Raw genomic sequence first — 13,394 nt, forward strand, 5'->3', positions numbered from 1 at the left:
TGGGGATCTCGAAATGTGGCGGTTAGACGTGGTATGGTTTGTTTTGTATGGTTCAGCGTTTTTAAAACATGGCCGCCTTGCCAACGAACAGGTGGCTCGGTTTCCGTATCCGTCAATACGCGGGCAAGTCTATGGACAGTTGCGTTGCAAGGTCAATGAATGTAGATGTGCCCGCGGTTAACTGTTGACAAAACGGGCAGTACCGCATCTTTTAAGGGTACCTGGAAAACTTATACTACGAGACTCAATAATTCTGGCGCCCGTGATGTTGATTTACGATCGGGTTCGGGGGGTCACACGAGATGCAAAGCCAGCTAAAAGTCACAACAGCAATCCTGGAGGATGCACAGGCTGCGTATGAGATACGCTAAGTTTGGTGGCGGCACGGGAGGCATCCTTGTCGGTTTGTGAAGTGGACCTGAAGTCATATCTGCGATTACTCTTGAGAGAGTTTCACACCCTGTTGCAGTAATCAGCAGATGAAGCAACGCAAAGTCCGCACATGGAACCCGTTCAGAATCAACTCTAAGTGTGCGTACATGCCCACGTGGCAGTGCGGCTGTCAGCTCGTGACCTCTTCCTGGGATCTTCCTGGAATGAGGCGGATCTACGCCATCTGGCTGGCTGCACAAGCGAGTGGGTCTAGCGCTGGCTCCGGGGCAGGCGATGATCTGAACTCTATTCCGAAGCCGTCGGCTGTCTTCGAGTCTATACCAAAGTTTCACCATGTAAAAACAGATGATTCGCGGACTGACGTTACGAAGCTTGGAAGCGCTTGTGAAGGGGTTGTACTCGCGTGGCCTAGAGCGGGCGGACGGCGAGCTTAACCATGGAACAAAGACTGGGGCAAAGCTCGTAGTCAGGAACAAAAAGTGAGAGACGTCCCGTCTCCTGCGACCGAATCGCTCCGTTCTTTCCACATTGTTCTTTTCTTTTTGCTGTTGCCATGGCTCCACCTAAGAAAGAGACATCCATCCAGCTATGCCAGCGAGTCACTACTCAAGGCAACACCCTCTCCATTCGCATGCTCGAGTACCTCGGCACATCCAAGAATGCCATCCCAGGATTTGAAGCTCTCGCCACAGATTTCATTGAGCTTTGTCGCTTACTATGGTCCATTGAAGCTGGACTTACTGAGTCTGTCAAGAACCCCCGCCATGCCATTCCTGTAGAGGTCACCCAGGAACTAGACAGGCGATTTCGTCAGATCAGCGACGAGTTCACTATCCTACAACAAATGGTAGTCAAGTTTGTCGACAACGATGCTGGAAAGGGTGGCGGTTTGGGACGACGATTTCGCATGATGTTTGCAGACACTGATGTCGGCAAAATGCGCACAACTTTATCGAGGAGCCGGGATTTGCTGAAGGTCAGCTCCGCTATGTTTCGCTGGACTATGGGCGACGCCAAAGCAGATGCTACCATGGGCATTGGCTATGCTGGTTTGATCGCTGCACTTGAGCGCATCAATCCCGGCAGGGCGCCTTCTCTACCACCAATCGGCCCTCCGCCAGAAACGCGTCTCCCCAGCCCTCCTGCGAAGGATGTCTCGCCTCCCGCTGAGTCACTTCTGCCTCCAAGTCGTCTCACAGACAGACCATCGTTGAGCGACCTGCGACCCGGCCCTACAAATTCGCATTCTTTCAGTCCCAATGTACGACAGTACACAAGCGAAAGGGCATTGCGCCATGATGAGGACCTTGGTCTTTCCCCTGGAATTGTCGACTTGCACAAGAATTGGAGAGCACCGAGCGTCCGCTCGAGCGACACAGCTGGTTCTGTCCGCGACACAATGTACACCAGTGGCACAAACCCTGCCCGGTACCACTCGGAACCTGTTTACGAGGACCTATTATCTGAGGACTCACATCGGTCCAGGATGCTGATGGAGGAAAAGATGGCTGAGCTTAGCGTGCACGAACGTTACATGGCTGAGAGCATGCACTCTTCCACAAAGTACGACCATTCGAGACTTGACTCGCCAATGGCGCCATCTTGGGCGCCGCGACACCAAGCAGCCTCCAAGGCTCAAGGTGGCCGGTCTGCCATCGTGAATGCCGTAGAGCAGAGGAAGCACCGGGTCCTTGAGCAGCTGCTGGATGGCGGCGCAAGGGCAGAGCCTCAGATTGAGGCCGGCATGCTTCGCACAGCGGCCCAAAATCGCGACATCGAGAGTCTGGCGCTCCTTCTTCAGTATGAAATGGATGCCAATGGTCTCGACAGGGAAGGTGTCACACCACTCTTCGCTGCTACACAGGCGTCGTGCTTCGAGAGTGCAAAGATGCTCCTGAAGCATGGTGCTGATGTTAACCTTTCCGCTGGCCCAAACTCGGAATCTCCTTTGTCGCTGGCTGCAAGCGAGAATCAGATCGACTTTGTACAACTCTACCTGAGCAACGGAGGAGACGTCAACCTGATAATCGATAATGGGTCTACGACGTTGGTTCAGGCTATGAACAAGATCGTCTCTCCTAAGCTTGTCGATCTTCTCCTCAATTCAGGCGGCGACGCTAATGCGAAGACTGGCGAGGGAACAACAGCTCTGTTCCAGGCCATCCAGGCGAACCGTGTCGATCTCATGACTGTGCTCCTCGACCATGGTGCTAACCCTAATCTGCCCGGTCCCAAGCACCCGCTTTGGCCCTCAACCTACAAGCCAAAGTGTTTGGCGCTCCTCCTTGCTCGCGGAGCTGATACAAAAAAGACCCCTGGTGTCATGGAACTCGCGTCAAGTTTGAAGAAGCTTGAATCTATCAAGATCCTCATTGAGGCTGGTGTATCACCAAACTTAAGGAAAGATGGCGTTTACACACCGCTTTGCTCGGCTATTCGTGACGACAGCCGCGATATTGTTGCCTATCTCCTGGAGAATGGTGCGGATCCTAACTTCAATGCTTCAGAGTACCCTGCGTTCAAATGCATCACACACGCGCGCATTCATTTCCTGCCTCAGCTGGTCGCTGCTGGTGTCGACCTCAACTCACCAAAGGGCATTATGGAGACAGCCGTTCAGTTCAACGACAAAGACGCGATGCTATTCCTCTTCGACCATAATGTCAACCCCAACGACCGCACAGCTGAGGGCAATACAGCTCTCACAACTGCCATTAGAGAAGGCCGAGGTGAACTGGTGGACCTGCTTCTCTCCCGTGGTGCTGATCCCGCTGTTCGTGGGCAAGAATGGCCTCTCTGCATGGCGGTCAAGCAACCCGCCATCCTCAAGAGGCTTCTTGCCGCCACACCAAACCCTCGCGCCTTCCGTGGTGTGGTCGAAATGGCCGTCGTCGCCAATCAACTCGAATCTATCAAGCTTCTCCTCGATGCCGGTGTTAGTGTCGAAGATAAGAACTGCGGTGTCTTCTCGCCCCTGACCACCGCCATTCGCGAAGATCGCAAGGACATTGTCCGCTACCTGCTCGATGTCGCCAATGCCGACATTAATGCCCCCGGAGAGCACCTTCCTATCGTCAAGGCCCTGCGCAGGTACCATGGCGACGCTGAGATTCTTACTATGCTGCTCTCCCGTGGCGCAGACATCAACACTATGCACCGCGGCTGGAACGGCATCCTTCAGGCCTTCGAGAACGGTGATGCTCAAATTCTCAAGATGATGATTGATATGGGCGGTCCCGTCGATTTGCAGGCTATCGACGAGTCTGGCAAGCCGGTCGTTGATATTGTGACCGAGAGGGGTTGGGAAGAAGGTCTTGCGCTCTTGTTTCCAAACGCTACACCGGCAGCAACGGCTAGGCAGTAGGTAATTTGGTCTCACACCCTGTCTCCATGACGCATTGACTAACACTTCGCAGAGAGCATCGCAGAAGTTTTTCTATCTCGGACTGGAAGTGGATGAGCGCGTCATTGGAGCGCGGGGAGCGATACAGCTCGGGCGACGACACAAAGACGATGTCTAGCGGCTGCATACCTGGCTCGTGATCTTGGTTCGGAGAGTTGAGGTGATTTAATATGTACATGCATGTTGTAGAAAGGCGTTTCTGGCATACCACTTGGCTTTCAGGGTTTCTTTGTTCTTATTACATTAGACTTGATACGATGGAGACATTTTGTAGCGATAATTCCCCTTGTTTTTAGTGCAGTTGTTACATACATTGTACATATTATTTTGGACGTCTGATAGTTTCGTCGAATTGTTGCTTGTGTTGTCTGACTGCACCAGTGCTTCATGGCCTTATGTTCAACTGTTGAAGACGATCAAGTGTGCTGCCAGACCCCAGTCGCCGTACAGTGAAATAAGTTTCACACTAAGGAACAAGAGAGGAGTTAATGCATAAGGATATTCTTGTTCCCCCCCCCCCTCCCGAGTGATTGACTTGGCATCAGTGCTTCTGAATTGAAGTGAGCGGTGATCACAACGCATGTGGGTCTTGTCACATAGTCCTGTGCCGAAGATGTTTGTTGATGTCGGACCCTCATAGTTGAATTGTAGAAGACTAATGATATCTAACATACACTTTCGGGTCACTTTGACTTCTGAGATGATGAGGGTACGCCCATAACCCATGTCGCACACAAAGGAGATGCTCCAAACCTCCACTCAAATTGCGTTGCTTGATGGCGATAGCGCGAATGGTACGGATAGAAAACTTCGACGAAAACCAAACACAGTCTGGTCGGTCATGAGCCTAGCGTCGTGTATCATCCGTCTGAGGGAACCTGGGATCCTTCTTCTGGGTATGTATATGTGGAGTTGTATATGGTTCGGTCGGTCTACGCAACCTGATGAGCGTGGGACTTCGTGTGTCTGACGTAGGGTGTGCATAGTCTTCGTTGAAACCGCAGCAGGACTAGGAGAGAGTGCGGTTCGTAGAGATCAGGGGGCGCTCTAGTGCATTCCGCGCTGAGCAGGTCCACTGCATGGTTTATGGGCAGGCTATCGAGCCGTAGTGTAGCCACGAGAGTATGCGTATGGTGCTTGAGATGTTGAAGTACCTTGAGAAGCATTGATCGCCTTCCAAGCAGCTTCAGCGGCCTCCTCACGCGACTGCTCAAGGTATCGATAGTCTCGCCACAGGTGGGCTCGATACTCGCGACCGTTGACGAGGACACTGCTGGACCAAGCTGTCCTTACACCTGCTCGTATGTCAGCGTGCTTAGACACTACAAGAAGTTTGCCAGAGTGGACGAACCTCGAGGGTCAGAGTAGTCCTGGAACTGAGGTTGTGCAATCTGGTTTGTGGCGCAATAATCTAGATTGGTTAGCTCCACTACAACAACGATATTGACAAGCATACGCTGAAGCTTCTGGACATAGCTCTCTGAGCCGTTGGATGCCATGTTTGGGTATGACTGGACGGTCAAAGTTTGGTAGCAGATTGCTAATAAGTGGCGCTGAGCGGGGGTTGTTCTTGTAAGTGGGGATCTGTGAGGATCAAATTGCGCGCCGTCTCTGCAGAAAACCACTTGCTATTAGGGACTTCAGCTCCATGTTTATAGTTCATGACAACTGTCAGAGCCTCATTTTCTCAATCCTTCGACAGCTCTGTTGCCACACGGTCGCATCGAGGTCACCGTTCTTACCTGCTGAGGCACATATCATTCTCGAAGCATGCCATCAGCTTGATGCTATGCTGCGCTGGCAACCGCATTCGTTGGTGATTGGGCCGCAGATAAGTCCGTGGGTAAGGAGCTGCGGGGGTATTGGGAAGCAAAAGGCGGCAAATTCCCAAAGCACATCGTCAGAACCAGGTAACGCCATATATGACATGCTGCTTCGACCATCAGGGGCCGAGAATTCGGGCAGGAGAGACCAATCAGCTAATGCGGAAGAAATGGTGAAAGCTGCTGCATTACTGTTAGGAGCTTGGGCTAATGTATGTGCTGGCACTTGAAGGACGACCGAAAGACTTGCAAGGCTACCTCCTCAAGGCCGACGGGTGCCAGATGTGTTGCGCAGATTGGCCCAGCATTCTCTCGGGTGAGTGTCCGCTTATGGTAAAGGCAGAAGCGTGCCGTGCCGTTTCCGTTCCAGTGTTTATCTGTGGGCGCGCGTCATCTTGAACGTTCTTCCTTCGCGTGTCGATGCTGGGAATTCGCCTGCAGTGGCATGCCGCTTATCGAACGAGCGCGTGCGGATTTTGCCAAAAGTAACCAATCGTGGGCCCACAAAAGTCGGCTACATACATGGCCCCACACGGCTCAGAAGCAGTTCGTGTCCCTCGGAAGAGCATTTCGATGTCGGATGTGTTCCTGGCATGAACGGTTCAGCCCTGAGGATCTCCCAGTGGGTGCGTGATGCAGCCCATATCACTATCACAGTTCCATAAACGTGCCTGTTCCTGAATGCACGTGCAAAGACCATGAGTTCAGTTACCCTCCAAGACGTTGATGTGGTCGAAGCTCAACAGTTGCTGAGGCGCAACGCTCGGTTGTTGTCGGCTCCTCGCGATCCCGCGCGTATGGATCATGGAGTCATTCATCATCACACAAGGCCAGATGTGGGGGCACCACCCTCCATTACCTCTGCTCTGAGCTGGCAACCGTTGTGTTGTTCATCGAACGTCCGGGGGCGTGGAGTGTGGCGGCGCGCGGAAGGTGTGACTGACGTGTTCCACGAGGTGCAGGTTCCCGCTATTCCCAAAAGAAACCCCAAGCTCATGCAATGGCTTTTGCAAAGCAAGAGAAATGTGGTGAAGTGGATCAGAGTGAGGCGAAGCACGCGTAATACAGCGTTACAAACCCACAGGTTCGCACGCGAACCACAAAGGATCAAAGCAGTTTTGACAACAATTTATGCAGTAGTGGGTTTGTCGATTGCTTGGCTACAGGGTGGGATGTCGAAGGACAGAGATTTACGAGAAGTGTGGCAGTCTGTGTCGCCTACGCCGCACCGTATGATGAGGGCTTTCGTGTTGCAGACAAAATCGGATAAAAGTCCTAGGGTTCACAAATGTGGGAGAGCTTCAGGGCTGACCTGTCGACGCTGTACTAAATGACAGGACTTTCAGAGGCTACAATAAGGTTTGCATCGTAGCCAGCCTTTTCTGCAACGTAAGAGGAGGGCCGCGAGCAGTTCTGCCTAATACCGCAGCTTTGCTGAAAAACGCCTTCCAAGAGTTGAACCAGCCGTGCCAGCCACAGCTGTTGTACCTCCAGAGATGACAGCAGGTCCGGGCGAGACATATTGGGTGAGCTTCTGATAGATGTTGATTAAAATACCAGGGTCCGATGCCTTGTACGCGCCCGGGAAGCTGACACCTGTCGGGTTGGTCGTGCCACTTCCAGCGACTGTGAGTTGGTAGCAAGTGAGGTAAAACTGGAGTCATCGAGTCAGTTTTGAGATCAAATTGGAGAGTGCAGGCATGTGGGATTTTACTTGTGCACCGCTGCTGCCGCCTGCGGTGTGTAGCGCGATTACCTCCGCTCTCAGCAGGTAATCACCTGGAGCAAGACCAGTGGGGATCTTGACATCCAACTTGCCGCAGTGCTTGTTGAGGTCCTTCGTACCCCAGTAATCATCTGAACCACTTCCACCAGCAATGTTCTCGGCCCATGTGTCTTCGTAGATCTTGAAGAAGGGGGTCGAGCCATCAGCAGTGGACGAGTCGGAGACTTTGCTCATATACACCTGGAATGTTATGATGTGAAATAAGTGTCAACAATTGAGCAACTTACTAGAACAGGACCATAGTGAGCTCCGCCAATAGCCTCATTCGAGCATGATCGGTCATTCGGCTGCTGGTGCATCTCGATAGTACTGAAGAATCATCAGAGCTTGCTCTGTTCCACATTCATGAAAGACTCACACAGTATCGCCGGGAACGACGCTGCACTTGGAAGCAGCGAAGCCTTGATTGACATTGCCTGACCAGGTCGTCAACAACAGTTCTTGTTTAGTCTTGACCTCGGGGCTCACATCTGATATTGGTGCTTGTCACATCTGTGACCGGGCTGTTGCTGGTCGGGAGTCGAGCACAGGTCCCTTGGTGCTATGATGTCAGCTCAAGCTCGCACATCAAGACCATGGAGATGACTCATCTGGTCCACGCCGTTGACCCAGAGGTCTTGAAAGGTTGCATGGCCAGCCACATTAGCTGCGAAAGCAGTGATAGTAGCCAAGATGAGTGTCGCCTTCATGTTGATTCGAAAAGGTAGACGTAGAGAGATGGCCATAGACTCAGATATCTGTAGTCGTTCGAGCCACTGCTTCAAGCATTCATTCCTTGTCTTATATGCTCCAACTACCATGTAATTTATATCTTCCGTGACTTCGGTTGTTGCGTGTGGGGCCACAATAATCTAACAGGGTTATGCTACCGATCCCGTTCATTCATGTGACCTCTAGATAGATTGAGTCTAGGAGTTAGAAAGGCTCCGAGCCGGCAACTTAGCCCGAAGAGACGTCTCACATGTAGTGTGGAGATTGAACGCGCTCGTCACAAAACCTACGATTGGTGGTAAAGGCATTTCGGCGGGACGCATACCCAGATATCGGGCGTCAACGACATGACTGCCGACTGAACTGTAAAGCCTTTGAGACGACCAAGTAGCAACTTTACAGCCAGGAGACTACTTCAGCTCATGTGTGAAGCTCCCGTAGTTGACGCTAGAGCACGCTGCAACAATGTGACCTTAGCCAACGCAACAATGCCCCGGACGAAGTACTCTTCGATGATTGTGTAGACCCTTCAAGATTCAATCAAGTGATACCTCTGCTGTCGGGGCCTGTGCCGCTGACGACTGTCGAATATGTGTAGTCATCAAAAGTAATATGTTTTAGATGAGCTTGCATCACCGGCACACATCAGCCGGCAAGGTTGTTCCTCGGCATTTAGCTTCGGCACAAAGCTTGTTTGTGATAGAGTAGGAGGTATGGGATCGTTTGGAATCGTCGTGCATCGTGCTATGCATCCGAGATCCAGTGGTCGAAGTCAGATGGTCGAGTTGATATGACCGCTCAAATTGATTGGCGGAAGCGCGAATGAGATTCTGACTCTTCTGGTGATTCGGACGTCTGGTGTCAGGCCATATAAGAAGACAGTACGCGCCGAGCGCTAAGTCTATGAGTAGCCTGTTGGAACTTGGTGGCGAGCGTGCGTGCCAAGCTGTTGGAGTGACGGAGAAGTTGCCCAAGGTCGAAGAAGTATTTAATTGCGAAAGCTTTCACGCACCCACTTCGACTGTATGAATAGTACGAAGTATTCAGCCTCGCATCAAACCCTACAATCTCAGTGTTAGATCTGTAATCATAATCAACATGGTAGGTCTGTCGACTTCTCTGATGGCTTTCGACTATCCCCCTTTTCTCCTTCAAGCAGCCTCCCCATCGCATCCAAATCGCATCCACCCTTTTCTTCGTTACGTTCCATCCTTCGACATCATCCTCCTCTCAAACCCCGCTTCTTCAGTTTCTCTCAGCAGACATTGAGATAACTTGCGAACTTGCTTTCGGGCCACTTGCTAAGAGCGAAGTGATACATTGATTGAGCGGCATCTCCGGAGGTGAGCGTGCAACAGGCCCAGTCCTGCGCAATGTCGGGCTTGCGGACGATTGCGACGCGCTGTCGGTGTATCTATCCGACGTGCATCGCGGCTGAAACGACAAAAGCAGTTGTTGTTGAGGTTGCTTTCAGCTGGGATTCGAAATGATCTGACGTCATCGAGTGACGGCCAGTCTGCTATCCCTTTCTGTAAGGATCGCGAGGAGAATATAAATCCAACGGCACAGTCCCCGACACCAACGCCGTCGCAATGTGCCAAGTCGAAATGAACAGTTGATGCACAAGTCGCACGAATAGGAGTGACACGGCGTAGGAACGTGGCTTACCAAGACGGCGATGAAGGACCCGGACGAATCAGGAGGTAACCCCGCGCTGAACCGTTCATCCAACCCCTGTAATAGCCCGAGGTCCTTATCGTCACCGAGATGCACTCCGTCTGGGCAGTCTGTGCTTCTGGCAGGCAAGGTGTAGTACATAGCTTCGGCAGCAGCAGCCAGGCGTCATGTTGGACTTGTCGGGTCTTTCTCAATTGCTTGACTTCGTGTAACATCCGCCAGCCTTGTGCCACTGCAACGGAATTTGTTAATAAATTGCGAGCCGCCAATAACTATGATCAATTTGCGACAATGTCTGGTTGCGCTCGCGAGCGCAAGTACCGTGCTAGCTGCATCGTCCTACGCAACGCTCGAAGTCCGGAATGCTGGAGTACCTGCTGGACAGTCGAAGAATGTCAGCGGAAGTACGTGTAAATACCACGAACAGGAGAAATTCGCTAATCCCCACAGTTGAAATATACCACTCGTACCCGCCCAACAGCAACACCTCAGAGAAGGCGATCATCCACTTGACTGACATCTATGGTCTCCCATTGCTACAGAACAAGCTGTAAGTCGAACCTGGATATAATTTGGGCAAGCACTAACTTCATTCAGGCTTGCAGACTCGTTAGCCAGCAATGGCTATCTGGTTTTGGTCCCAGATCTCTTCGCTGGTGATGCAGTCGGTGTGGAAGAGCATGAAGCTGGTCTCAACTTGACTGAGTGGCGCGCGCTGCACCCCCAGTCCGACATCGAAGCCGTGATCACCAGTACAATCCAGTATGCGCGGAATGAGCTCGGCATTGAGAAGCTCGGAGGCGTTGGGTACTGTTTTGGTGGAAAGTACGTGGGGAGGTGGTTGAAGGGAGACGATAGTGGCTTTGATGTAGGCTTCGTTGCGCATCCCTCGAACCTCCTGGAGACTGAAATTGAGGCGATTGCTGGGCCTCTGAGTATTGCTGCAGGCAGTAAGTTATTCCATCAACATGCCTGATCACTGCGTGAATAAGAGCTGACAAGCACAGCACTCGATGCAAGCTTCAATGCCACGGCAAAATCGAAGGCGGAGAGCATCTTGAACTCGAACAACATCACCTTCCAGACCAACCTGTACTCGCAAGCCCCGCATGGATTCGCGGTGCGACCAAACATGACGATTCCGCAAGAGGTCTATGCTAAGCAAGCGAGTTTCGTGCAGGCCGTGACTTGGTTCGATGCGTGGCTGTAAGGGCGTTCGCGGAAGTGCTAGATGGTGAGAGATGATAAAAAATACGCCACCAACATAGCTAATAATGGTAGAGGAAAGGCGCGATCTGGGGCGACGCGTTCATGTACCGGAATGTAGCGCTATTTCACGCTATCCGAAAAGGAAGTCACCGCGCGCGACACCCTCACGTAGCCAGCAAAGTGTTCGCTGCCGGCTGAAAATGCAACAATAAAGATGCGTCACCAGCTACTTAGAACTTGTGACTTCATATCCTCGAGTTGATCAGATTGTCTATCCACAAAGTCAACATTCACTTTCGCTTAGCGAGCCAATGAAAAACCCGGTGGCTCTGCGAATCTTTTGCACTTCAAGAACGCTCATCGCTGGAGTTGAACGATCTCGCAAACATCACACTATCTCTACATCTCTTTCATCGTAGGCGACACACAGCAAGCCATGGCTGATCATCAAATGACCACAGGCTCTGACGCAGATTCTTTCGATCTGGCGCCAGACTCCCCGTTGAATAGAGAGAAGACACGCGCAGCGCATGCAAGTTGGATCCTCGAGTTGGAACAGAGGCCTGAGTTCAGACTCATAGCGGCATATCTACAGCAATGTGACGCTACGCTTGAGAAGGTTGCCGACCAGCTGGTCGACCTCACCCACAAATCTGCTATGGAGGAGACAATAGGCAATCATTGCTGGATCACTGCTTGCTGTTTTTTGGAGCTTGCAGCCCGGAATGCCCCGGCGCAACAAGCAAAGCTTATCGACCTTATTGTCACTCTTCGCCACGTCATTCTCACCGACTCTAGCACAAATGCGCCGTTGGCATTTGAGGACGGTGAGGGTGTCATCTGGCTAGATCTTCCTACTTTTGGATACACTATCGCAGATGAGATGGGATCGTTCGGTACGAAGGCCCAGCGTATCGACGTGTGGTAATGCTGACCTGGTCCAGATGGTCAAGAACAAGAATACACGCCAGAAGAAGTCCAGAAGTGGGAGAACTTGACAGCTTTCCTCGCCCAGGTCGACGCAGTTACATTGGATTCACCATCGCCGCTAGACTTCTCGCAGTCATGGGCGTTAACATCCTTTGCCTGGGCTTTCGAAGGCGGTGGAAACGCGGACAGACCTTCTGAGCTTGCTGTCCGCCTGGCGTGCATCTGGCTCGTCCATGATATAGAGAAGCTGTGGCGTAAGACATCGGACGCCCAGGCAGAGCAGAACACACTAGAACGCTGGAATCACTGGAGACAGGGTCTGATGGATAGTCAGACTCGTTTCAGCAACGGAACAACGTCAGCGCTGATTGCACATGCGCTGGTTCTGATGCAGCGCATTGAAAGTCTTTGTAGGGGCCAGCGATGACCCGATAGCGAGACTCTACGTGCTACCAGAGCTCACAGCAGCCAATGTCACTGAGATTAATCCAGCTAATAGTCAAGTCAGAGGTGACAACGCTACTGTTACGCCCGTATCATCTAGGCTGAGTTCACGTGTCTGCAAGTTCATCGTCCGCCAGTGGCATGGCCTCTGCGTGGCTCTGAAGCACAATGGACCACGCTATATAGGCAAGTACAGCCAGGAACTAGAGAAGCTTACTTGGATACAGACATGCAGTGAATCTGCGCATACAGGCATTGTCGCGCAAAACCCAGCTTTTAGGATAACTCGATGCCCAAACAGTGAAAGGAAACTGCGACCAGCCGCAGTTGCCTGTCATACGCAATGAAAGTCTGCAATAATATTCTTACACCGTTGAGCCGCACTTGGTCTCCCAGACTACATGACCCGATTTACTCGTTCCGACATCTGAGGAAAACATTGCACCCTCACTGCCTCTTGCTCTTGCGCCACTATGGTATGCCTCAAACTCAAAGACCTCATCAACAAGGTCGGACCGAAACACATCAACGAGGCCGCACAATACACCTGCTCATCGGGGACATACTACTCCTCCCTTCGACAAAATTATTGTCAAAATCACGCTCTCAGCCGCCAAGAAGACTACGACCCCAAGCTCCCCGCCGAACCCCCAACATCACCAGACCTCATCTCAGAATACCGCTACCCGCATCTGCGCGCCCTACGCACCGACGTAGAGATAGGAGACGGGCTCTGGCTCTGCTGCCACTGCCACTGCCACCAACATCCTCATCCACCACACTGGCACCTTCCCCTTCAAACACCTGACGTACGCCCACTGTTCCTCGCTCCTTTATCCCTCCTGCCTGACCAGCAAAATCCCCTCTCCGCTGCCGTAGGGTGTGGTGCACGCCCCCAACCTTAGCTCCTGCGATCCCGTGATCAGGAAGCCAGGTATCTGCACGTCTGCACAACGTGCGGGTTGAGCCATCGGGCGGAGATGGTGGATGATATATTGGGCCTATGGTGTGACGTGTA

At 52.1% G+C, this 13,394-nt stretch overlaps 6 protein-coding genes across 6 annotated transcripts; 4 read left to right on the forward strand and 2 right to left on the reverse strand.

Moving 5' to 3' along the window:
* Positions 1 to 4,402: 4,402 nt before the first annotated feature.
* Positions 4,403 to 5,446, reverse strand: M421DRAFT_419450 (uncharacterized protein). Its single transcript, XM_033592119.1, has 3 exons — positions 5,253 to 5,446; positions 5,148 to 5,207; positions 4,403 to 5,091 (listed from the first exon to the last, which is right to left on the reverse strand). The coding sequence occupies exons 1-3, from the start codon at positions 5,293 to 5,295 to the stop codon at positions 4,892 to 4,894; spliced, it is 303 nt and encodes a 100-aa protein (XP_033449917.1). The 5' UTR covers positions 5,296 to 5,446; the 3' UTR covers positions 4,403 to 4,891.
* A 637-nt stretch (positions 5,447 to 6,083) lies between these two features.
* On the forward strand, positions 6,084 to 7,116 carry M421DRAFT_126353 (uncharacterized protein). The gene has a single exon (XM_033587337.1). The coding sequence runs from the start codon at positions 6,318 to 6,320 to the stop codon at positions 6,951 to 6,953; it is 636 nt and encodes a 211-aa protein (XP_033449918.1). The 5' UTR covers positions 6,084 to 6,317; the 3' UTR covers positions 6,954 to 7,116.
* Positions 6,946 to 8,094, reverse strand: M421DRAFT_100154 (lytic polysaccharide monooxygenase; the record flags this gene model as incomplete). Its single annotated transcript, XM_033586486.1, has 7 exons — positions 6,946 to 6,968; positions 7,108 to 7,273; positions 7,334 to 7,585; positions 7,633 to 7,714; positions 7,764 to 7,821; positions 7,874 to 7,946; positions 8,005 to 8,094. 7 exons carry the CDS (start codon positions 8,092 to 8,094, stop codon positions 6,946 to 6,948), a joined length of 744 nt encoding a protein of 247 aa, XP_033449919.1.
* Positions 8,095 to 9,962: 1,868 nt separating this feature from the next.
* Positions 9,963 to 11,271, forward strand: M421DRAFT_419454 (alpha/beta-hydrolase). Its single transcript, XM_033592120.1, has 5 exons — positions 9,963 to 10,197; positions 10,244 to 10,343; positions 10,391 to 10,743; positions 10,801 to 11,027; positions 11,075 to 11,271. Exons 1-4 carry the CDS (start codon positions 10,068 to 10,070, stop codon positions 11,001 to 11,003), a joined length of 786 nt encoding a protein of 261 aa, XP_033449920.1. The 5' UTR covers positions 9,963 to 10,067; the 3' UTR covers positions 11,004 to 11,027; positions 11,075 to 11,271.
* A 122-nt stretch (positions 11,272 to 11,393) lies between these two features.
* On the forward strand, positions 11,394 to 12,719 carry M421DRAFT_419455 (uncharacterized protein). Its single transcript, XM_033592121.1, has 2 exons — positions 11,394 to 11,898; positions 11,947 to 12,719. The coding sequence occupies exons 1-2, from the start codon at positions 11,439 to 11,441 to the stop codon at positions 12,357 to 12,359; spliced, it is 873 nt and encodes a 290-aa protein (XP_033449921.1). The 5' UTR covers positions 11,394 to 11,438; the 3' UTR covers positions 12,360 to 12,719.
* A 130-nt stretch (positions 12,720 to 12,849) lies between these two features.
* On the forward strand, positions 12,850 to 13,281 carry M421DRAFT_91501 (uncharacterized protein; the record flags this gene model as incomplete). The annotated part of the gene is made up of 1 exon (XM_033597952.1): positions 12,850 to 13,281. The coding sequence occupies one exon, from the start codon at positions 12,850 to 12,852 to the stop codon at positions 13,279 to 13,281; it is 432 nt and encodes a 143-aa protein (XP_033449922.1).
* Positions 13,282 to 13,394: the final 113 nt, after the last annotated feature.

This window comes from Didymella exigua (assembly GCF_010094145.1).
Source record: "Didymella exigua CBS 183.55 unplaced genomic scaffold M421scaffold_10, whole genome shotgun sequence".
NCBI lineage: Eukaryota > Fungi > Ascomycota > Dothideomycetes > Pleosporales > Didymellaceae > Didymella > Didymella exigua.

Coding starts and splice junctions, on each gene's coding strand:
- M421DRAFT_419455 (XM_033592121.1), top strand. CDS start 11,439: ATGGCTGATCATCAAATGACCACAGGCTCTGACGCAGATTCTTTCGAT. Junction 11,899..11,946: donor AGATGAGATGGGATCGTTCG/GTACGAAGGCCC, acceptor GACCTGGTCCAG/ATGGTCAAGAACAAGAATAC.
- M421DRAFT_419454 (XM_033592120.1), top strand. CDS start 10,068: ATGATCAATTTGCGACAATGTCTGGTTGCGCTCGCGAGCGCAAGTACC. Junction 10,198..10,243: donor GTCGAAGAATGTCAGCGGAA/GTACGTGTAAAT, acceptor TAATCCCCACAG/TTGAAATATACCACTCGTAC. Junction 10,344..10,390: donor CCATTGCTACAGAACAAGCT/GTAAGTCGAACC, acceptor AACTTCATTCAG/GCTTGCAGACTCGTTAGCCA.
- M421DRAFT_126353 (XM_033587337.1), top strand. CDS start 6,318: ATGAGTTCAGTTACCCTCCAAGACGTTGATGTGGTCGAAGCTCAACAG.
- M421DRAFT_419450 (XM_033592119.1), bottom strand. CDS start 5,295: ATGGCATCCAACGGCTCAGAGAGCTATGTCCAGAAGCTTCAGC. Junction 5,208..5,252: donor CTATGTCCAGAAGCTTCAGC/GTATGCTTGTCA, acceptor TAACCAATCTAG/ATTATTGCGCCACAAACCAG. Junction 5,092..5,147: donor GGACTACTCTGACCCTCGAG/GTTCGTCCACTC, acceptor ACATACGAGCAG/GTGTAAGGACAGCTTGGTCC.